The 24,005-nt window shown below is 36.7% G+C and overlaps 1 protein-coding gene across 1 annotated transcript in view; it reads right to left on the bottom strand.

Annotated features, from left to right (window-relative positions):
• Window positions 1-24,005, bottom strand: part of SGK1 (serum/glucocorticoid regulated kinase 1) — a 142,460-nt gene that overhangs the window by 61,670 nt on the left and 56,785 nt on the right. The window contains exon 2 of the mRNA XM_007520024.3: window positions 16,140-16,352. Coding sequence (XP_007520086.1) covers window positions 16,140-16,352 — 213 coding nt within the window. The remainder of the gene's footprint in view (window positions 1-16,139; window positions 16,353-24,005) is intronic.

Below are 24,005 nucleotides of genomic sequence, written 5' to 3'. Positions count from 1 at the left end.
GCAAGGACCTGCTTAAGGATCCTGGTTCGAGCCCCCGCACTCCGCCTGCAGGGGAGTGAAGCAGGTCTGCAGGTGTCTATCTTTCTCTCCCCTTCTCTGTCTTCCCCTCCTCTCTCATTTTTCTCTGTCCTATCCAACAACAATGACAATAATAAGTACAACAATAAAACAACAAGGTCAACAAAAGGGAATAAATAAATAAATATTAAAAATAGAAAGAAATCAGGGGGCCAACTGGTCATGCACCTAGTTGAGTGCACATGTTACAATGCTTAAGGACCCAGGTTCGAGACACTGGTCCTTACCTACAGGAGGGAAGCTTCACAGGTGGTGAGGCAGTGCTACATCTCTCTCTCTTCCTCGCCACCTCCTTCCTTTCCCTCTCACTTTCTATCTGTCAAATAAAAATAAATTGTAAAAAAATTTAAAAAGAAATAAATCATAAAAATATAACTGGACTATTCAGATATACTTAGCTGCAGCCTTGTTATTGTCTAACTTAGTTTAGCATACAGCCCTTGAAGACATTCAACGGTTTGTGAATTTCTAATCAATATTATATATCAACCTTGCATATTGATCTACAACATGTTTGGATGAGAATAAAATAGACAGTATAACCCCCTCTAGGTCCTCCTCTGCCATCATGTTCTAAGATTTCTACCCCAGAGTCTTTTACTTTGGTTCAATACATGTACTTCTTTTTTAAATTCTTCTTGCTGAACAAAAAGGAAAAAAAAAAGCATAGGCTTATGATTAATAAGCATAGTACTCAGTGACACAAATTTGAAGATACAGAGAAGTACACGATTTGACACATTATTCATAATTCAAAATCACCATGAAATTTTCATTGTACAGAACTGTTTGATTTCTTTTGGACTTGAGAGACTAGGGCAGGGTTTTTGAGAAGATGGAATTAGAAATAGATAAGAAAATGGCCATGGAATCTATTGTTTAAACCTTACAGAAGCTCTGTTTAATTAGTAATATTTTATATATTCCAGAAAGAGTAAATCAACAATACAACTAGTAAGTATCAAAGGTGGGCTTTGAACTAAGATCTAATCGTAAAACCATCTGTTTAATACAGATATGTGTGGGCTAGTGACAAATTAAAAAAAAAAAAGTGCTATCAGTTAAAAAGCCAAGAAACATGATCATCCAATCAGAGTTTTCCATGGTGGCAGTGGTGGTGGTGATCAGGTCATTACTGTCCTATCCATACCTCTGTGCCTGAAGCCCCTCACTTCCTCTCCTCACTCATGTCACTTGCCCACTGTCACAGGGCAGCGCACGTTGCTCACTATTTTGAGAATATACTCATATCGTGAAGTTGAGGAAGAGGAAGGAAGCAATGTGTTTCAGATGAAAGGGGGAAAATCCCTCCTTTGACTAAACATCCTGTGTGGCAACTGTGAAGTTTGGAGTTCCCCAAAATGAGGTTAGGGCAATATTTTGCTCCTTGTCACACAGCCTCAGTTCAAAGTCACACCTGTTGGGACCTTATGTAAAACTAACCTATATATATATGTCTGACACAAAGCCACAAAACAGCATCCTATATAGCACTCACCCCTGAAATCCTCAACAAAAGAGAAATAGCACTGTTTTAATCATTAAATTCATAGTATACATGCCATGAGGAGGAAATGAAGCCCTCTAACTTACTCGTGCTCTTAATGCTAAAATTTTAACTTCAGTGGCTGAGGCTAATAATATGGTTATTTGTGTTTGGACATGAATGCAAATCCATGGTTAGGAAAGCAGGTATTACACTGGTGTACCATGCCTAAGGCCCATGTGACATGTCACAGATTTTTAAGTTGTTCTTACTATGAAAATGAAAGTCACAGCCAACTGTATGTCATGCAATTTCTGTCATTCACTAAAATGACAGATAATTCCAGCCTGTGCATTTGTACAATAGTCTATGCCATTTTTTGCTTTAAACAGCCTTTGTACTTGGTATTTGTGATTTGTCTAAATAAATATTATCTACAATAACCATTACTAATCTATTGTAAGACTTTATAAAAGTACATGCAGCTTTTAGACTTAGCCTAGAAAATAAAAAGCTTATGATTTCTGCATGTCTTTTTGATAAAGAACTGGCTTTTCACAATTGTTATGACTTCAGTTATGAAGAAAATTGGAATATTTGAATTCTTCAGTGGTTAAAAAAAAAAAACCACCAAATAAACACTTGGTAAATTTTGCTTTAAAAAGGGGCTGGGTTGTGGCTCATGTAACATTTTACATGTTATGGGTTTGAGCTGCTGGTCCCCACCTGTAGGAGGGAAGCTTCACGAATGGTGAAGCAGTGCTGCAGGAGTCTCTATGTCTCTCTCCCTCTCTATCACCCCCTTCCCTCTATTTCTGGCTATCTCTATTCAATAAATAAATAAAGATTTAAAAACCTTAATTGCTTAAGAAAATATCAACTCTTGTATATAGTAATGATTCCGGTTAGTGTAATTAGAGCATTATACCAAAAGACCAGTTCAGGTAGGTTCTGCCTCTCCAAGAAAAATGTTATTTCCTGAATTAACAGAAAATGGATTAAAACTTGTAATCATTTGTATAGTCAAAGTTTCTTCTCTGTCTCTCCCTCTAATTACTATCCTCTTAGAAGCTGTTCAATTCTCTTTTTTATTATCTTTATTTATTTATGGATAGGGACATCTAGAAATTGAGAGGGTAGGGGGAGATAGTGAAAGAGAGAGACAGAGAGACACCTGCAATACTGCTTCACCGCTAGTGTAGCTTTCCCCTTGCAAGTGGGGGCAGGGAGCTCAAACCTGGATCCCTGCACATTATAACACCTGTGCTCCACCACCTGGCCCCAGATTTTCAGTTCTCTAGCATTTTAATTTTACTTCACTTCAGTCGCTAAATAATGACAAATTTGACAAAGGAAAGGTTCATTATGTTAGACTTCTCTTTTTAATAATCTTTTACATTTCAGTAAGGAGACCTCTTTGGTTAGCATTGCCCTTCCTCAAGTTTAAACTCTTAGTTTCTTATTGAAGAACAAGAATTAAGCTTATTGTATGAATACTCAAGCACATCTTTCCTTAGCAGGGTCAGAGCCATAAACCTTAATCCAAAACTGATAATCTCCAGTAGAAAAATTTTTGGAATTTGACATACTTCCATTCATTCTTCTGCCTAATGGTAATACTGTTAAAATTAAAGCATTTAGATGGATCTTTTGCTTCCCAAGGTTACTATTAAATTATTTACGATGCCTTGTGAAAAGCTATAATGATTTGAGCTCTATTTCTCAGCTCAGATTCATTCATTAGAAATTTTGTCTAACCAATGAAGTTGACAGTTACAAAGGAAACAAGGTCATATTATCTCTGATTCAAAGAGAATTGTGTGAGTTGAAAGCTACCTTGTACATTTCAAATTACTGTATAAGAAAGGAAAAAAAAATATATATATATTGAAAACTTCAAAAAGAATCCAGTAGGTTTTCTGCTCTTTACATTACTTCTGCCAGAAATATATATTTGTTTGTGTTTTAGTTATGCCTTTTAAGGAGACAAGTAGTGATCACTCAATAGAGTGCGTACATTACTATGCTTGAGAACTGGGTTTAAGTCCCAGTCTCCGCTTGCAGGGAAAGCTTTATGAGTGGTGGAACAGTGCAGTAGGTGTCTCTTATTCTCTATTTCCCTGTCTCTACTAAAAAGGAGAGAGACAGAGAGAGAAAGAGAGAGGGGGGAGGGAGAGAGGGAGAGAGAGAAGAATGTAGAAGGAAAGGAAGAAAGAGAGGGAGAGAGAAAGAAAAAAAATGGGGGGGAAATGATCTACAGGAGCTGTACAGTTGTCCTGCAGGCACTGAGGTCCAGCAACAACTTTCTAGTGACAAGAAGTCCTATTTCCTTCTTTCTTTCTTTCTTTCTTTCTTTCTTTCTTCCTTCCTTCCTTCCTTCCTTCCTTCCTTCCTTCCTTTCTTTCTTCCTTTCTTTCTCTCTCCCTACATCTGTAGCACTGCTCCACCACTTGTGGAAGCTTCCCCCTACAGTGAGGACCAGAGGTTTGAACCTAGGTCCTGGCACACAGTAACATGTGCTGTCTTTACCAGCTGAGTTACCACCTGGATCCCTATTTTACTTTGAGTAAAATTATAATTTTTCCTAGTCTGTCTCAGTCTTGCAATAATAATATTCAGCTAAGCGATAACAATGATTTTAATAGAGATGATTCACAATCCTAAGAAAAAAAGCTTACTGAATCATTTGTAATGTTTCCTAAGGCATGTTATTTTTCAGGCATTCTTATTTTTGCTATTGTATTTTTTATTCAGTGTTGGGTAATAAACTCAGGTTTGTGTGTGTGTATGTGTGTGTGTTACCACTGCTCAGTGTTATCCTTTACATACACCCCCCATTCTTTATTTCTTTGAGGTGTGCACAGGGGAGAGAAAGAAAGGAGAGAGTGTAGCAGTCAGAAAGAATATAGAAATACCTCAGCATTGCTCTAGCATCCACGGAGCTCCACAAGTGCCAAATGTGATGCACCTATCTGGTGCTGGGATTGGCACCCACAGCTTCATGTATAACAGTCTGTATACTCAATCAGGTGAATTTTCTACAGTTTTATAATTAGGACATCTTGGCAAAGCAATGAATGCTCTACTTAAGACTGATTTACATGTTTTAGGATTTTTTTTTTAGATTTTATGGTAAATTCTATGGTAATGGATGTGTTTGTCGACTAATAATTCAAATGCTGTTTACGGTTCTTGGTAAGAACTTCCACATGTGTTCTCTTATTCAGTTCCCATCCTTTGATCAGTTTGGTGAGCTGTTTCGGTCTTCAGAATTCATGTTTGCCTCAGGAGATCAAATGACATGTGTGAGGTCACTTAACCTACCAGCTGCAGCACTGGATGTAGAACCCAGGTTTTCTGGTTCTGGATATGATACCACTCATGTTATTACATTCTAAGAACACAAAGCAGAAGAAAAGTGCATTTTCATTTTCATCCGTTAGTAATCTAATTTTTTTTTATTTATGTTAGTGTTTTCTCAAGGATTACATGGCTTAATGTTATCGTAGAACAAGGGATATTGTTGGTAATATACTTAGAAATCATCTGACAGCCCCTATAGATCATAATGTGTCACGTCAAGAGTAGAAGACAGGAATGGTGGAGAGGGCAATTTGAAGCACGGTTATTTTATTTTCTACAAATCTTTATAAAAATGATTTTTTTTACTATGTAAATTGAAAGAAGCCAGGCATCTATAAAGCCATCTGGCTACTTTAAGTATATTTTTATAGGCTTTTTAAAAGAAAGATCAGAAAAACTGAAAACAATTTAAAAGTAAATTAGTATAGAAACCAAATCTCAGATGACGGTTTTAGGATGCACTTCAAAGGTACAGCTCAACAATTTTGCAAAGAAATATAACAATAACTAAGCACCTTCTTGGGACTTGGAACTTTAACAGATGGAGGTTAGGCATCTGTAATGCTAACAAGCCTCTCTGCTCTGACTCCTACCCAGAATGGTGTGATGTCAACTTAATTAAACTGTCTCCTATTACCTTCTTTGGTAATTTGCTGAAGAGGAAGAGGGAGTGACCTTATATTTAATCATGCCAAAGGCACAGCATTAATTCTCCTGTAGTTAATTCTTATTTTTCTTAAGAAAAGGTAGTTAATAACTTTTGCACAAAGAAACCTTAAAAACAGCACACAGTGCCCTGGCTTTAGCACTTGGTTGCTGACTAAGCATTCTTTCAGGTGCCTCCAGCTAAAGACAGACAGAGGAGTCTGGGGAAATCCTCAGTCAGCCAAATCTATCCCATATGAGAGGACAGACTTAATGAGAATCAGTTGTGAGCATTTGGCATGGACTGTATGTGATTTGCAGCCAGTCTGGGTTGCAATTTTTCTCTCTCTTTCTTTCACCTTTTCATGTAAAAAAAATGTATGAATAAAATGTCACTTTCAGTTAATAAGAGAAAAAAGAACACATTCAGTTTATAGCAGCTACACAAGGTCCAGGAAAAAGACAGGGAAATGAACATAGATTTAATAACAACATGGACTTTAAACAATAAATACATAAGCACACATTCACACAAGATAGTGCAAGATATTTAAAAGAAAGAAGTGTGAGCAAGGTACTAAGAGAGCATAAATGCTGTGTTTTTATTTTCCTGTGTATTTATTTTGTGCAGTAGTGGAATAGTCACATGGTGTGAAACCACCATTGTGACAGTACCTGACTTTCTAATGAAGTTGAGTTGTAACTATTTGCTTCCTGCAAATGAGTGGTGGGCATGATATTCTTCCCAAACCCACAGGTAACTCATGAGTGTGGTCTTAAAAATATTCAAACAATATAGCACAGTTAAAGCTCCTGACTGCCATTCTGCCCTACCTTATCAATTCTGAGTTCTAATCCCTGCAAGGTGGCAATCACCATCTACGAGTGATCTAGGGCAAAACAGAGTTTGTGACTATGTTTTCTGAGCAAGCACTCATTGAACAACTGCTCTGCTTTCATCTCTTTATGGCCTAGAATATGATTTTAAATGGAAATGCTACAACTTGAGTTAAACTAGAATGTATCACTTAGTAACAGCTTAAATAGCTCAATATATTTGTCTTTCCTTCTCATTTCTAGAACTGTACTTGTCATTGGTACATCACAATATTGCTATTTTTTCTAGATGATTTACTAGTAATATGCATATCCTGTTTTCTCCCATGGGGAAGAAAAATGTTTAAAGTTCACTAACTAGATTTTGATTTTTTTATTAACTTATTATTATTTTGCCTCCAGGGTTATCACTGGGGCTTGGTGCCTACACTACAAATCCACTGCTCCTGGTGGCCATTTTTTCCATTTTATTGGATAAGAAAGAGAAAAATTGAGAGGGTAGGGGAGGAAAGAGAGGGGTAGAGAAAGACACCTGCAGACATACTTCACCTCTTGTGAAGGGATGTCCCCCACGGCCCTGCACGTGGGGTGTCGGGACTCGAACCCAGATCCTTGAGCTTCCTTCATACACACTTAACCCAATGCTCCACTGTCCGACCCCCTACTAACTAGATTTTATACACACACACACACACACACACACACACACACACACACACAATATAACTGAGTAATTCTTTGCCATTAAAAGTATCGTTTGGGGGGCCAGGTGGTGGTATACCTGGTTGAGTGGACATGTTACAATGCACAAGGACCCAGGTTAGAGAGCCCAGTCCCCATCTGCAGGGGGAAAGATTTATGAGTGGTGAAGCAGTGCTGCAGGTATCTCTCTGTCTCTCCCCCTCTATCTCCCCTCCTCCTCTCAATTTCTGGTTGTCTTTATCCAATAAATAAATGAAGATAATAAAAAAAAATCTTTTTAAGTATCATTTAGAAAATGCCATTTTTAGCCCTCCTCCCCACCACTGTCACTATTTATGGAAGACTTGCACTTTATTTGCATTCTTATTTTATGCAAAACATTATCACCTCATTTTCTGTATTTTACTTTTACACATCAAAAGTAGAGTTTAGTTTCAGTTGTGGATCATCAGATTCCAACCATAGGATCACAGAATAAAGAACTTCGCACTTAATTAGGTTAGGCCTGTTGAGGTCAGGGGAGTTTTGCAATTTACTCTGGTTCATATATTGATCTTAGAGCAGTATTTTCACTAAAATATAGGTGAACTGATTTCAACACACCATTTACACATAAGTTTACATATCCAAAGGGCTTTTAAATTCCTTTGCACCTTTGAATTACTTAAAAACCTAGAAAGTCTAGAAAGAAACTCAGTGGCAAGTATGAAGGCACATTGAACAAGAAGACTGAACTAACGATTTATTTAAAATGATCCACAACACAAGTTGTCCGGGAACAATGTATAACCCCTATTATCATCCTTCTACTTAAAAAATTTAAATTTAAATTTATTATTATTATTATTATTATTATTATTATTTTGCCTCCAGAGTTATCACTTGGGCTCAGTGCTTGCACTACAAATCCACTGCTCCTGGAGGCCATCTTCTTTTTCCATCATTGTTGCTGTTATTGTTTGTTGTTGCTGCTGCTATAGAGAGAGAGAAATTGAGACAGGAAGGCAAGACAGAGAGGGGTAAATAAAGGCAGACACCTGCAGACCTGCTTCATGGCTTGCATAGTAACACTTCCCCACCTCGTAGCGTGCTACCACCCGACCTCCTAATGTTTTATTTTATTTTAATGAAAGATTATACAGAGAGAAAGATACAGAGAAAGACCAAAGAATTGCTCAGCTTTGGCTTATGATGGTGCTGGAGACTGAACCAGGGATCCAAAAGCCTCAGGCATGAAAGTCTTGCATAAGCATTATGCTGTCTCCCCAGCCCCATGCTTCAACTTCTAACAACCTTTTCAATTTATCGCAGTGTACCTTCTCAAGAAACTATTTTATGTTTAATTCCTACAGTAATACAGACCACAGATTTGTTTTTTAAAAATGTTGAAACTATCAGTGTCTTCTTCATTTGTGATAATTGTAAGAAAAAAAAAAACACCTCATCAAGATCTGGTGGTTGGTTCACTGTAAATCGGAGAATGAAATAGAGTGAAAGGATGAGTCACAGTATGGCTTTAGAGTCCTTCAGCTTTCTATTTATTTTTTTCATTTTGTATAGAATTCCATTTACTCATTAATCAATTCTCAACTCCAAACAAGTGGAGCAAGTAGAAGAAGCTCAAGTAAACATTTAATCCTTAGCATTTGTGCTTCGTAAAGAATTTCTCTAGCTCTAAGTCATGAATAATTCTCTAGGCTTTAAGAAATTGTCAGATCCCTAGACTAAGAGTCCAAGTCTACAAACTATGAATGGTGGAACAACCACATATTTTCATAAATAGAAATTTTATTTGAACTCAATGAGGCCCATTTATTTTGTGTATTCTCTCTGATGACTTTTCCTACTAGAACAGAGCTGACTAGAAGTGACAGAAACTCTGAGGTTTGCAAAATCTAAAATATTTACTGTCTAGCCTTTTAAAGAAATAGTTTACTAGTCTTCGCATTTAGAATCTATTTATTACTTTTTATGAAAAACCTGGAGTTGACCTAGTGTCTGGCTGCAATAAATATATCATGACAAATGTTAATTAAACAGAAAAACACTATCTAGTCATGGGAGACTAACTGATGTTACAGATTCAGTTTTAGCTAATAGATAAATCAGCTAATATAAGTCTTAATGAGTTTTATTTGCATAACACATATCATGTTATACAGTACTGCATAAGTGTTATCTATTTGATTTTTCTATTAACCATAAAAAGTACTCAGGGATGTATTATTAGTAGTAGTATAAGTATTAAGTATTATAATTATTAGTATAAAGAAACAAATACTAATATTGCATATTCCAGGGCTAAAAAGAACTTAGATTTAAGTGTTTTTAATCGTTTACCAAAATTATTTCCTTATCTCTAGAAAGCACTGTTTAAAAGACAGGAGGGAGTTATTGCTAATCATTGTATTATGCACCAATTTAAAATAATACCCACACCTATGAACATTTAATTTTTGATAAGGGGGCCCAAACTACTAAATGGAGAAGGGAGGGTCTCTTCAATGGATAGTGCTGGGGAAACTGGGTTGACATGGGCAGAAGAATGAAACTGAACCACTTTATCTCACCAGAAAAAAGTCAGCTCCAAATGGATCAAAGACTTGGATGTTAGACCAGAAACTATTAATACTTAGAGGAAAACATTGGTGGAATACTTTTCCATCTAAACTTCAAGGACATCTTTGATGATACAAACCCAATTGCAAGGAAGACTAAAACAAAAACAAATCAATGGGACTACATCAAATTGAAAAGCTTCTGCATAGCAAAAGAAACCATCACCCAAACATAGACACTCCTCACAGAATGAGAGAAAATCTTGCTATGCCATATATCAGACAAGAGGCTAATAACCTGTATATATATATATATATATATACATATATATATATGTATATATATATATATATATGTAAAATGAGCTTGCCAACCTTAGCAACAAAAAAAGCAAAAGACGCAATTCAAAAGAGGGGAGAGGATATGAACAGAGTATTCACTATAGAAGAGATACAAAAATCCAACAGACATATGAAAAATTGTTCCAAGTCATTGTTTATCAGAGAAATGCAAATAAAGGTAACAATGAGATACCACTTCACCCCTGTGAGAATGTCATACCTCAGAAACAACAGCAATAACAAATGCTGGAGAGGCTGTGGGGACAAAGGAGCCCTCCTGCACTGCTGGTAGAAACACAAACTGGTCCAATCTCTGTGGAGAGCACTCTGGAGAACCCTCACAAGGCTAGACCTTTCTTATGACCCAATAATTCCTCTTCTAGGGAGTCAAGCACATCCATTCAAAAAGATATATGTACACCTATGTACAAAAAGATATATGTACACAATTTGTAATAGCCAAAATCTGGAAGCAACCCAGGTGCCCAACAACAGAAGAATAGCTGAGATAGTTGTGGTACAATGGAATACTACTCAGCTATTAAGAATAATGAACCCACCTTCTCTGACCCATATTGGGTGGAGCTGGAAAAAATTATGTTAAGTGAGAGGTAAATCAGAAAGAGAAAGACAAATTTGGGATGATCCCACTCATAAACAGAAGTTGAGAAAGAACGAAAGGGAAATGCAAAGCATAGATTGACTGAGTTTGGAGTATTGCACCAAAGTAAAAAACTCTGGGGGTGGCCGGAGGTAGTTTTTCAGCTCTACTATGGGTGGGTGGAGGTAGAGACACAGACCTCTGCTGGTGGGAATGGTGTCAGTATATGCTCCTATTAACTTATAGTCTTATAAACCACTATTTGATTAGTATGAGAGGGGGAAAAGAAAAAGATTGAATGTCTCAAACTTTTTAATGCATAGACCTCAGTTCTGAGTAAATATTCCTTCAATCTACACACTTACACAGTTTCAAATTAGTAACCTGATCAAATTTTAACACTGGGCTTAAATTGTTAATGAATTTCTGATAATGTCTTTTTTTTCTTGAAATATTAAATCACCTATAATCTTATACCAGAAACACTGCTGTTGTCAGTATTTACGGTACAGTTATTTGAAAATAGTATTAAGTAAGATAAATCATGGTAAAGTCTTATATTGTATGGATATTCAAAGTAAAGCAAATTCATGAATAACTTGGCTATAATATGAATTATCTATTGCCTTCTTAAACTTAAGGCAGCAAAGAACCTTCCACATTCTCTATAAAACATATTTCTCCCAGTCCTGGAATGTCTAGGGCATAGCTCATTTTCCTTCATGCTTCTCTTGATCCATACTATTTGATACTGCATCTGCTGAGCTCAACCAAATCAATGCAGCCAGTACCACCTTGACATGTTTCACTTTGGACTATGTTCAGAGATGCCAGGTGTGTGGGATGTCAACCCTTCAGCTCCATGACTCTGGTGAGATCATTCCTAGCTCATAGGACTCCTTAATTCCATTTCAGGTGGCACAATGCCTAACAAAGCTACAGAACCTAGATATAGACCAAGGTGCATGAGATTGGGTACATGTGCACATGTATCTATAAGTTAGGGGAAAATATATACCTTAAAGTAAAAGTGCACAGTAGTTCCCAGTGACTCAATAAGTGCAACAAGCAAGTAGAAAGACCTAAAAAAAAGATATCAAAGTATTTAATCAAATAGTTTCTACTTAGACCTATATGCCCCCTCACCTACTTCCTATTTCACTTCCCTTAATCACTCTAAGTCCAACTGTGTCACATAAAGTAAGGACTACAATAGCTGGGTAATGGCAAGAGACCCACACAGTTTAATGACGGCCCTTTTGGTTGCTATCAGGCCATGACGTCATCTAGGGCCCTAGTCAGGGAATCCTGGGATTCCCACACAGATATGTTGGAGCTAGACCTCAACAGATCTCTCTTTACACCACCACTGGTCATCTCCAGCAGGAACAACATCATAAATCCTCTTGTGGGCCCTTACAGGACCTTGTCCTCAGTATACAACAACAATGGTAGGGAATACCCCAATGTCTGAATCTGGGTCAACATACTCTGCCACTCGAAGAAGACTGGTCCTGAAATGAGTGCATCCTGGAATGATACTAGTTATGACGATGTAATGTGAGCTCCGACCTACAGGGATTCAGAGGTTACACAGGCTCCTGTGCTGGATATGAATAGACATGGGCCCCAGATCAGATCAATGGGGTCTATAGTTAATGGTATTTATATACTTTTCCCATATTTGGGAACTACACTCTGCTCTGACCCAGCTTTCTAGTCCTATTTCCAACTCTGACATCATCTCCCCAGTTAACCTACATGTTAGCTGTTGGGCTCAGGCAAAAATTAGTAAAGTTATGGGTCCCTTGGGAAATGCCTGAAAGAGACTTCTAAATCTTTTCCAAAATGGAGACCCCAAATTTCATCTGCTACATACTTTTACCTTTAGATTACTGATTATTAAATAATATGTTCTGTTTCATATCTTAATGCTTTTCAGCCACCAAATCACAGATGCTACCATGATGCCAACCTCACATCTCTGGGCAGAATACCTCATCAGTGTGTCCTGGAACTCCACCTCTCCAGAGCCCTGCCCTACTAAGGAAAGATAGAAACGAGCTGGGAGTACAAATTGACCTGCCAATGCCCGTGTCCAGCAGAAAAGCAATTATGGAAGCCAGACCTCCCACCTTCTAAACCCCATAATAACCCTGGTTCCATACTCCCAGAGTGATAAAGAATAGGAAACCTTCCAATGGAAGGGATAGGATATGGAATTATAGTGGTGGGAATTCTTTTTTTTTTATTTTTTATTTATAAAAAGGAAATATTGACTAAACCATAGGATAAGAGGGGTACAACTTCACACAGTTCTCACCACCAGAACTCTGTATTCCATCCCCTCCCCTGATAGGTTTCCTATTCTTTAACCCTCTGGGAGTATGGACCCAATGTCCTTGTGGGATGCAGAAGGTTGAAGGTCTGGCTTCTGTAATTGCTTCCCCACTGAACATTGGCGTTGACAGGTCGATCCATACTGCCAGCCTGTCTTTCTCTTTCCCTAGTGGGGAGGGGCTCTGGGGAAGCAGAGCTCCAGGACACATTGGTGGGGTTGTCTATCCAGGGAAGTCTGGTCGGCATCCTGCTAGCATCTGGAACCTGGTGATTGAAAAGAGAGTTAACATACAAAGCCAAACAAATTGTTGACCAATGATTGACCTAAAGGCTGGAATAGTACAGGTGAAGAGTTGGGGGGGGGGGATCTCTGTTTTGTAGATAGCTAGTAGGCATATTTTAGTTATATTCCAAAGGACCTGTGGCTATACTAGTGGATTTTTGTTTGTTTGTTTAATTTTCTTTCTTTCTTTCTTTTTTTTCTGCCTGAGCCTGAAATCTGATATGCAGGTGGATCCTAATTATTGTCTGGGGAGATGATGTCATGGCTGGTAGAAGGACCAGAAAGCTGAATTAGGGAAGAGAGTAGCTCCCAAATATGGGAAAGGGGTATAAATATTGTTGATTGTAAAACCCATTGATTTAATGTAATCTGGGGCCCATATTCAGTTTAGGAGCCTATGTGACCTCTGCATCCCTGTAGACTTGAGCTCATATTCTGTGGTCATGAGTAGGAACATCCCAAGCTGCCCCAGTATCAGGAGCCATCTTCCTCAGTTGTAGCATAGAGTATGTTGTCCATCCTCCCTTCGGAGGATGGAACATTCTCATCTATTGTTGATCCAAGTTGAGGGCAAGGTCCTATGGGGGCCCACAAAGGGGTCTATTGTGTTGTTCCTGATAGAGATGACCGGTAACAATGGAGAGAGGGATTTATTTGAGGTATAGGCCCATCATGTCTGTTTGGGAAGCTCCCCGACTAGGGCCCTAGCTGATGTGGTGGCCTGATAGTAACTAAAGAGTCATCGTTAAAGTATGCCAGTCTCTTGGCCTTATTCAGCTTTTGCAGTCCTTGCTTTGATGAGGTTAGCTTTGAAGTGAGTGAGAGAACTGTAATAGGAAGTAGGTGAGGAGGGTATCTAAGTCTAAGTAGACACTATTTCATTAGGAACTTTATGCTGACTCACTACAGACTATTGTGTATTTTTGCTTTCAGGTATATATTTTGCCCTAATTTATGGATACATGTGAATATATGCTCTATCTTACGGGACCTGGTCTATATCTTGGTTTTGGGACTTTGTTAGGAAGTGATTCTCCTGGAATGGAATTAGGGAATACTATGAAAGGAAAGGTCTACCCGAGTAATGAGGCTGAAGGGTGGACATTCCATGCCTGACGTGTCTGGACACAGTCTGAAGTGAAGCATGCTGAGGTGGTACTCCTTGCGTTAATTAGGTTGGGATTGGCGGATACTATATCATTTGGTATGAATTGAGAGATGCATGCAGGAATGTAAGCCCCACCCTAGAGGTCCCAGGACTGGGGGAAATATAGGCTCTATAGAGGAAGAGTGAGGTTCCTGCTGTCTTAGGATTTAAGAAAACAATAGATAATTATTGCTATAATCACATTATTGGGTGATTGGGTTAACTGTGAAATATCCCTTTGTTAGGACTTGCTATATCATACACAACATCACCATAATTTATGTCCTTTGACATTATTTGTATATAGCTGTGCCACTGGTTGCTTCTGTTCTCCCTGGTCTAAGCTTTTAAGAGAGTCAACATATCAAAGACTCAGCCTATGTATTAAAAAGACTCAGTCTTTGCTTTAAAAAGTTTGAGACATTCAATCAATTTTCCCCTCTCTTATTAATTAAATAGTGATTTATCTGACTACAAATTGATAGGAGTATACATAAACACCATTCCCATGGTGGTGGGAATTCTATGGAATTGTACCTCTCTTATCTTACCATGTTGTCAGTCACTATTAAATCAATAAAAATTATCAAATAATAATAATATATTGGAATTGTTATTGTTTTTGGTAATAACATATTTTATCTGCTTAATGTTGTGTTTCATGCCAATAATATAGTAGTAAAATGACAAATAATTAAAGCAAAGGTGTAAAAATAAATATGAATGTAACTGAATTATAAGCTGTTTTTAAAAATTTTAGGACCTACCTAAACTTCTTGGATTTGCAAAATAAAAAAAAAGCAGAAACAAGATTATTATAGTAGGAGAGATAAAGAAGTCAGTAAATATGAGTAAATATTGGAAAAATAGCAAAAGTTTGATACCATGTTAAGGGGTAGATTACATTTATCTAATTGTTTCAGAGTCTGTAGCAATTCTATATAGAAGATGATTTTTTCTGTTATACTTTTAGCTTTACACAGGATTTATTTATTATCGCTTCTTTAAAATTATTTAATCAGAGAACTGTGGAACCCTGGCTTGTGATGGTATTGGGCATTGAACCTAAATCTTCTGCACCTCAGACATAAAGTTCTTTTTTTTTTTTTTCTTTTTCATAATTATTATTCTATTTCCCTGGTCGAAGAATTGATCTTTGTATATGGTCAAACAGCTTTGTGAAATTTATTGTTGGACAAAGAAAGCATTGCTCTATTACTTTTGGAACAAGATAAAAAATAGCTATATTGCATGACTCCAGCTATGTGTCATAGTATAGAGCTGGTACTCAAAAGATCAACAGTTGCTAGAAATGTGGTTGGGAAGAAAGAACAGTACTCTAATGTTATATACATGTCTTTGTAGATTTGTACAGACCCACTGAATGCACATCAAGGGCAAACTCTAATGTAATTTACAGTATTATGAGTAGTGTTGATATGTGTCCAGTTACAATAAATATCGTAGTCTGGTGGGGATGTTGACAATGGGGGAGACCAAGCATACACAAGGGGTACAGGGCATGTCAGAAATCTCTCTAGCTTCCTCTCAATTATGCTGTGAACTCAAGCTGTTCTAACAACAGAATGCATTAAATTTGACATAATAGGCTTTAACAATAGCCACAATTCGATATCCTCCTCAGGATCTTTATAAATGTACTTAAAATATTTGTGGTCATCCTATGGCATGAATCCAAGAAAAATAAAGACCTGGAATCCTTTCATGAGATAGATCTACAGCAAAAGTGAACTTACATCACACCCAGGTTGGGCTTCCCACGAACACGATTCCTCCTGAGAGAGAACTCCTCTTTGGAAAGCATGGTCTCCCAAGCATGTCTGACACAAGGAAGATTCAAAGTCTGATTCCCCAGGTGGGATGTGCACCATCGATGGGCCTGTGTACTTCAAGCTGGGACTCTGATGCTTATCCAAACTGACCATTGGGCTCTTGATCCATCTTCGTACCTGCAATGTGTAAAAGAAAAAATACATCTGAATTTCTCTGATACTTAATGGGGCACTGATAAAAAATTTGGTTGGTAGATGCTTATGAAAGAAATTCAATCTTTGGGAGTCAGGTGGTAGTGCAGTGGGTTAAGCGCAGGTGGCACAAAGTGCAAGGACCAGCATAAGGATCCAGGTTCAAGCCCCTGGCTCCCTACCTGCAGGGGCGTCACTTCACAAGCTGTGAAGCAGGTCTGCAGGTGTCTTTCTCTCCCCTTCTCTGTCTTCCCCTCCTCTCTCCATTTCTCTCTGTCCTATCAAAAAAAAAAAAAAATTCAATCTTTCACTTTTCTGTCTTTCAACTTGTTATTATTGATTTACATACTTTTTTTTTTTTTTTTTTTTTACCAGAGAACTGCTCAATTCTGGCTTACGATGGTGCAGGGCATTGAACTTGGCCCTCTGGAGCCTCAGGCAGGAGCGTCTCTTTGCATAACCATTATGCTATATACCCTTACCCTGTCTTTCAACTTTTAACATATCTTGAGTACTAATTAGTCATGTGCCAGGAATGTGTATTTTTGGACTGACCATTTCTTCTTACTGTGTCTAACCCTCCATCTAAAAGATTGGAGGTAATGATATTTCCTCCTAGAGTCCTAAGACAATTTTACAAACATTTTAAATGCTTCATAATTTTCAGTACATGATAACTTTGATTGTCATTATTGTTATAATTATGCTCACAGAATAATAAATGTCTAAGATAGATCTCTAGTCATTCTAATTAGAGAATATACTGATCCCATAGTTTAGGACCTTTTTTTTCTAAGCAAATTAATTATTACTTCACTATTACAAAAAAGTCATTATAAATAAAGATGCTTCTGAAACGAGTTGTTTTTAAGTTATAAAACTTGCCTTATTGATTATTGAAGGGCTATAAGATACAGAAATAGTATAAAGCCATTATAATATTAAAGGGGATAATATTTGTATAGTGCTTTAAAGATGAAAGGCAGTGCCTTTCATCTTTTTATTCCCATTTCCCACGAGTCTACTCTTGTACAAGTGGACCAAATTAATGGACACCTGAGTACTATACGACTTGTGGTGATTATCTATGTTCGTGGCTGCAATATTTACAATACCCAAGAGTGGAAGCAATCTAACTGCTCATTGAAAAATGACAGCATAAAAAAGGTTATGTGATATACTCTGGGGAATATTACTCTACAATGAAAAAAAAGATGATATCTTGACCTTTGGGACATAGTGAGTGGAACTGAAAGTGATTATGCTTAATGAAACAAGTAAAGAGGTGAAAGACCAGATGGTCTCACTCATACATGGAATCTATAGAAATGAAACACAAATGACTGGCAAAACAAAGCAACACAACAGAAGAATCAACAACCTATTTCTAAGACTTAGGGAGAACTATGGTTGTTTTTATTAGGAAGGTGGGGACTCTGAATTTTGGTGGTGAGTAAAGTGTAAAACTGTACCCTGTTATAACCTTGTGAACCACTATTAAGTCACTAATAAAAAGAATAAATTAATAGGTGAAAGAAGACTTGTAGTGATCGAATGCTTTCATTCACCTTGATGTAATGTCTTTCCTATGTTCTTTAAATTTTATGAAAATTCTTTCATAGTTATAGCCAATTAGGAAATTAGCATACATCGAAAGGACAAAATAAATCATAGTGCTGAATTTTAATTAGTAATGCTGCAACTTTTTTAAAAAATACATTAAGAATAAATTAAAATTGCAACAATAAAAGAATGCCTTAGTAATTTGATATAATAGTATGTCACTACTAAAAATAAATATTATAAAGACTATAATAATAAGGAAAAGGTTTGGAATGTAATTATATATGAAGAACTAAGTACAGAGTTGCTCAATCATTTACTGTTATTACAAATGTGAAAAAAATTATATTATATCTACAGACAAGAAAAAAGGAAAAAGAGAAAAAAGAAACTGCTTTATTCATTGTTTAGATTATGGGTGTTCTCTTGTAACAAATTTATCCATTAATTTTTAAATAATTCAAAAATCTAAAAAGAAGAATATTAAATTAAAACTATTATGTTTCTTTGGATTCATGTGTGCATTTCTTTTTTTTAATTTTTAATTTTTTTAATTTCTTTATTGGGGGAGTAATGTTTTATAATCCATAGTAAATACAATAGTTTTAATATGCATAACATTTCTTAGTTTTCCACACAACAATACAACCCCCACTAGTCCTCTGCCTTCCTATTCCAGGACCTGAACACTCCCCACCACCCACCACCCCAGAGTCTTTTACTTTCGTGCAATACACCAACTCCAGTCCTGGTTATGCTTAGTGTTTTCTCTTCTGATCCTGTTTTTCAATTTCTGCCTGTGAGATCATCTTTTATTTATCCTTCTCTTTCTGCTTTACTTCTTCAAGTTCCATCCAAGATGGGCTGAAAATGGTGAATTCACTATTTTTAATAGCTGAGTAGTATTCCATTGTGTATATAGACCACAACTTGCTCAGCCACTCAACTGTTGTTGGACACCTGGGTTGCTTCCAGGTTTCGGCTATTACAAATTGTGCTGCTAAGAGCATAGGTATACACAAATCTTTCTGGGTGGGTGTGTTGGGTTCCTTAGGATCTATCCCCAGGAGAGGAGCTGCAGGATCATAGGGTGGGCCCATTTCTAGCCTTTTGAGGGTTCTCCAGACTGCTCTGTATAGGGGTTGGACCAATTTACTTTCCCACCAGCAGTGCGGGAGGGTTTCTTTGACCCTACAACTTCTCCAGCATTTGTTGCTGTTACCTTTTCTGATGTATGACATTCTCACAGGAGTGAAGTGGTATCTCATTGTTGTCTTGATTTGCGTTTCTCTGACAATCAAAGACTTGAGGCATTTTTTCATGTGTTTCTCAGCCTTTTGTATCTCTTCCGCGGTGTGGTAAATATTCTGTCCATGTCCTCTCCCCATTTTTGGATAGGGTCATTTGTTTTCTTGTTGTTGAGTTTGGCAAGGGCTCTTTATATGTTTTGGTTATTAAACTCTTGTCTGATGTATGGCATGTAAAGATCTTCTCCCATTCTGTGGGAGATCTCTTTGTTTGAGTGGTGATTTCTTTTGTTGTGAGGAAGCATTTGATATAGTCCCGTTGATTTATTTTTGTTTTAGTCTTCTTTGTAATTGGATTTGTTTCACTGACTATGTCTTTAAAATTTATACAGAAGAGTTCTGCCAATATTTTCTTCTAAGTATTTGATAGTTCTGGTCTAACATCCAAGTCCTTAATCCACTTGGAATTTACTTTTGTGTTTAGTGAATATAGTGGTACAGTTTCATTCTTCTACATGTTTCAACCCATTTTTCCCAACACCATTTGTTGTAGAGATTCCACTTTCCCAATTTAATAGTCCAGGCATCTTTGTCAAAGATTAGATGTCCATAGGTGTGGGGGCTCATTTCTGGGCTCTCAATTCTATTCCATTGGTCAGTGTGTCTATTCATGTTCCAGTACCAAGCAGTTTTGATGACAATGGCCCTATAATGCAAACTGAGATCTGGGAGTGTGATGCCTCCAGTTCTGTTCTTTCTTCTCAAGATTGTTTTGGCAATTCTAGGTCTTTTCTGGTTCCAGATAAACATTTGTAGCTATTGTTCTATTCCCCTAAAAAATGTGGTTGGGATCTTGATGGGATTGTATGAAATTTGTATATGACTCTGGGTAATATATTCATTTTAATGATGTTAATTCTTCCAACCCATGAACATGAAGTATCTTTCCACTTCTTTGTGTCTTTTTCTATTTCCTTGAATACTGACTTATAATTTTCAGTATACAAGCCTTTCACTTCTTTGGTTAGGTTTACTCCTAGAAATTTTATTGTTTTTGTTGCTATAGTAAAAGGAATTGATTTCTGGATTTCTTCTTCTTCCAACTTAGTGCTTGCATAGAGGAATGTCACTGACTTTTGTATGTTGATTTTGTAGCCTAACATCGTACTTTATTGCCTGATAATTTCCAAAAGCTTCTTGCTGGATTCTTTTGGTTTTTCTACATAACGTGTTATTTTCCATTGCTGCACTTGCATGTATATTTTCAAAAATAATTTATATTTTAAAATTAAAAATAGAATTTCATATGATTCAGTTTTTACACTTTCAGCATTTGCCCCCCCCCCCCCAGATTTAAAAACACAAAGATTTCCTGCTGCCCTATTTACAATAGCCAAGAGGTGGAACATTAGTGCTCATTAACAAATGAATGAATAATGTGGCATATAGACACAATGAACTCAAATATATTTGATTTACAAAAAGGATATGTTGCCATTTGCCATTTACAACAACATGAATGATGTAAAAATACTATGTGTAGGGAAATAAATTAGAGAAAAAAGCAAACATGATTTTACTCATGTCGATATATACAAATATATTGAAAACAAATAGATGAACATAATTAAGCTGCTAGACTTTTAAGACCAATTTGTGGCTACCATAAGTCAAGGAAGGGGAAACAGATGGCTATAAAAGGAAGGCTGAGTAGTGAAGGATAGAATGGACTTTTAATGATAAATCCAATGTGATATCTGTACATATTGATTTTCAGAGATGCTCACTGGAAGCTTATATAACACAATGCTATTTAAGTAAAATTCTGTAAGATTTGAAAAATATTTACTTATTTATTTGTAGAGAGAAAGAGCAAGAGACCAGAACGCTGTTTTGGTATATGATATGCTAGGAAGCAAACTTGAGACTTCAGGCATGTAAGTCCTGAGCTTTAACCACTGAGTCATCATCCAAACCAGAAAATTAAGAAAAAACATATATTTTAGTTTTTAGTTTATTATCCTAGTATGCACATTTGAGAGGCTTCCACAAATATTTTTTCTGCATGATAAGATCCATACATATTGCTAGGAGCCTTCTAATGACTTATTTGATAAATGAAAGTCTAAATGAAACTCCTAGAGTTTTAGACTCCTAGAGTTTTGGACCTTTCTTCGTGATGTTATACAAGGTATCTTTTTGATCAATCTAAATTGGCTTATTCATTAGAGATCAGTTTTTTATTATTATTATTATTCTCATTCAGAGGTTTTGGGGCATGAAGTTAGTCCTCATTCTTGATTAACTTCCAGTATTATAAAGGAAAATCTATATTATTCTCTGGCTAGCTCTTAATGCCTCTTGTGCCAAGTAGATTTCACTTTGGGGTTACTATGAATAGAATTTTAAGTACACCTGTCTTCTAGTGAATTTGTACTACTTGACTAATTCTGATTCTTGGCATATGGAAATAAATCTTGCATTTACGGATCACTGTACTTAGAGTAGATCTTATGCAACATCTTCTTACGTTTATTAAGCTTATAATGGGAGAATGTCCATGTGACTGAATCTAAGCTTTCATTAGGTTGTAGGAAAAACTGGTTTTATCAAAAGCTTTGAATTTAGACACATTATCTCTTATTTCAATGTATCTGAATTTCATAAACTTAAATAAACTACTGGGAATGAGTGCGCTCAACCAGATGTGCCATCGTTCAGTTAACTACAAGAAATAAAAATCATTGGGATTAAGAATAACACAAGGAATTATAATTTTATTTGACATACAGCTATGGTCTTCAAGGTTTAGATGACCTTGAATTAAGGCTATTCAAACAAACACAGTAGATGTACTATAGAATTTTAGAGTTGGAAGAGGTCCAAAGACACACTGGAAATTATTATGTGGTCAAAATGACTCTTATTGGTTTAAACAAAACATTAAACCAGTTTCTACTAGAATTTACAATGCCTGCAGAGGTTGATAGGAACAGGAAATGTTTAAAGCCCTTAAGATCAGGTTATACAATAGGGAGTGCTGGGCATAGTGGCAAACTGGGGCTATATGTTTGCTCAAGAACACTTAAAATTCATACACAAAATTAAAAATTCAAGTAAATAATGCCAGAAATATAAAACCTTAGTTAAATCTATCCTGTCCCATCAGAGGTCATGATAGATTAACCTTTGAGATCACTTCATTAAGGCAAACTGTGAAGCAGAACTCTATAAAATTGAAGTGAAATTATTTGCTATCCTAGCTTTTTGAATAAATGATGGTTTTCAATGCTTTAACATTCAATACTTATATTTGTTATTGAAGTTTAACTATGTGATGCTGAAAATTAAGCAGTTAAGATAAATCCCTGAATGCCTGCCCTCATCAAAACTGACTAAGATGATATCTTTATTTTTAAGGAAGTATATTATTATTGTTGTAGATATTATTGTTATTTATAGAATCGGGTATTTTGTGGAAGCATGATTTCACTTAAAGTTTACTTTATCACACACACACACACACACACACACACACACACACACACACAGTACCATAGCACCACAGCACCAGAGCTTTCCCCAGTGCCATAACACCTCCCATGTGATGCCAGCATTAGAACCAGAATGTGTGACAAAATATATGCCCTATCAGGTGAGCTCACTCACCAGTGCAAGATCAAATTATTTATTTAACAAAATTTAAAAATCAACTTAATATGTAAGGGAAAAATAAATCAGAGATGGATATTCAGGTTCATCATCTATAGTAGGGTTCAAGAGTCACCACCCACCTTCCTGAGAGGTGATGAGGTTCTAGGAGACAAAGATATAAGAAATGCAAGTAAATGATGAACTAGGTGGGGTCCTCATGGAATATGCATTTCAGGGGGGATGATTCAGACAGCAAGTAGCAATTAGCCATTTAAAACAAAGTCACATTCTACTGAAGTCTTTCAGGAATATATATATGTTTAAAAAAAAAGTCTTGCATGGATCTACTTGTGAAAAGAATATATCCAGGTGTTGAGCTATTTCTGTTGCTTTGTTTATTTGAATTATTTATATTTCATTGAAGCTGACTGAACTATATCATTTACTCAAATCTTCTAAGAGTGGTTATGAACTTTATGCACTAACACATTCCACCCTGGCTGGGCAAGGTGTGGGTGGAGGCGGCATTGCATTAGAAGGGCATCCAAACAATCTTCAACAAATTAACCCATTCTAGGCTTTATGGACAAGAGGATTTGATATTCCCTCTCCCCACAGAGAATGAGTCAAGGAAAATTTAAAAAATATTCCATTTCTCCAGAAGCATTAGGGAAGAGGGTGTAGCTTACAGAAATAGATATAGTAAAGAGTTTTGCAACAGAACTTTTGCTGGCATTGACTACGCTCTTTGTCTTAAAATGTTTCATTTCCTCTGGCTAAGTCTTATATTAACCTCAGTGTGTACCTTCCCTGCTACTCCTTTACACGTTTCACTGGTTTTGTAAATGCTTTTTACAGGTCTGATTAATGACATAGTTTCCAGTGCTTACCTGATTTTAAGAAAGTGGCTGGATTTTGAGTGAAGTACAGGGCTCAGAATGAGGCAAAGTGCCCTCCAAAATTGCTGAGTGGAGAAATCCTCCCTTTGGCCCTGAGGGAATTCAAGCTACAACTGGCCTATTGTGTTCCTTCAGGCAATGAATTGCTTTGCTGCAGGGAGTAGCTGATTGTGGAGTGGCCTCGGGAGCTCCTCTGAGACCAGTCACAATGGCTCCGGGAAAGCAGTAGCAGCTGTGTGTGTGAGAGAAAAATGAATGCCCGGATACAAGCCTCA

The sequence above is a fragment of the Erinaceus europaeus genome, chromosome 4 (genome assembly GCF_950295315.1).
Source record: "Erinaceus europaeus chromosome 4, mEriEur2.1, whole genome shotgun sequence".
Classification (NCBI taxonomy): Eukaryota; Metazoa; Chordata; class Mammalia; order Eulipotyphla; family Erinaceidae; genus Erinaceus; species Erinaceus europaeus.
This window is presented reverse-complemented; position numbering and strand designations above follow the sequence as displayed.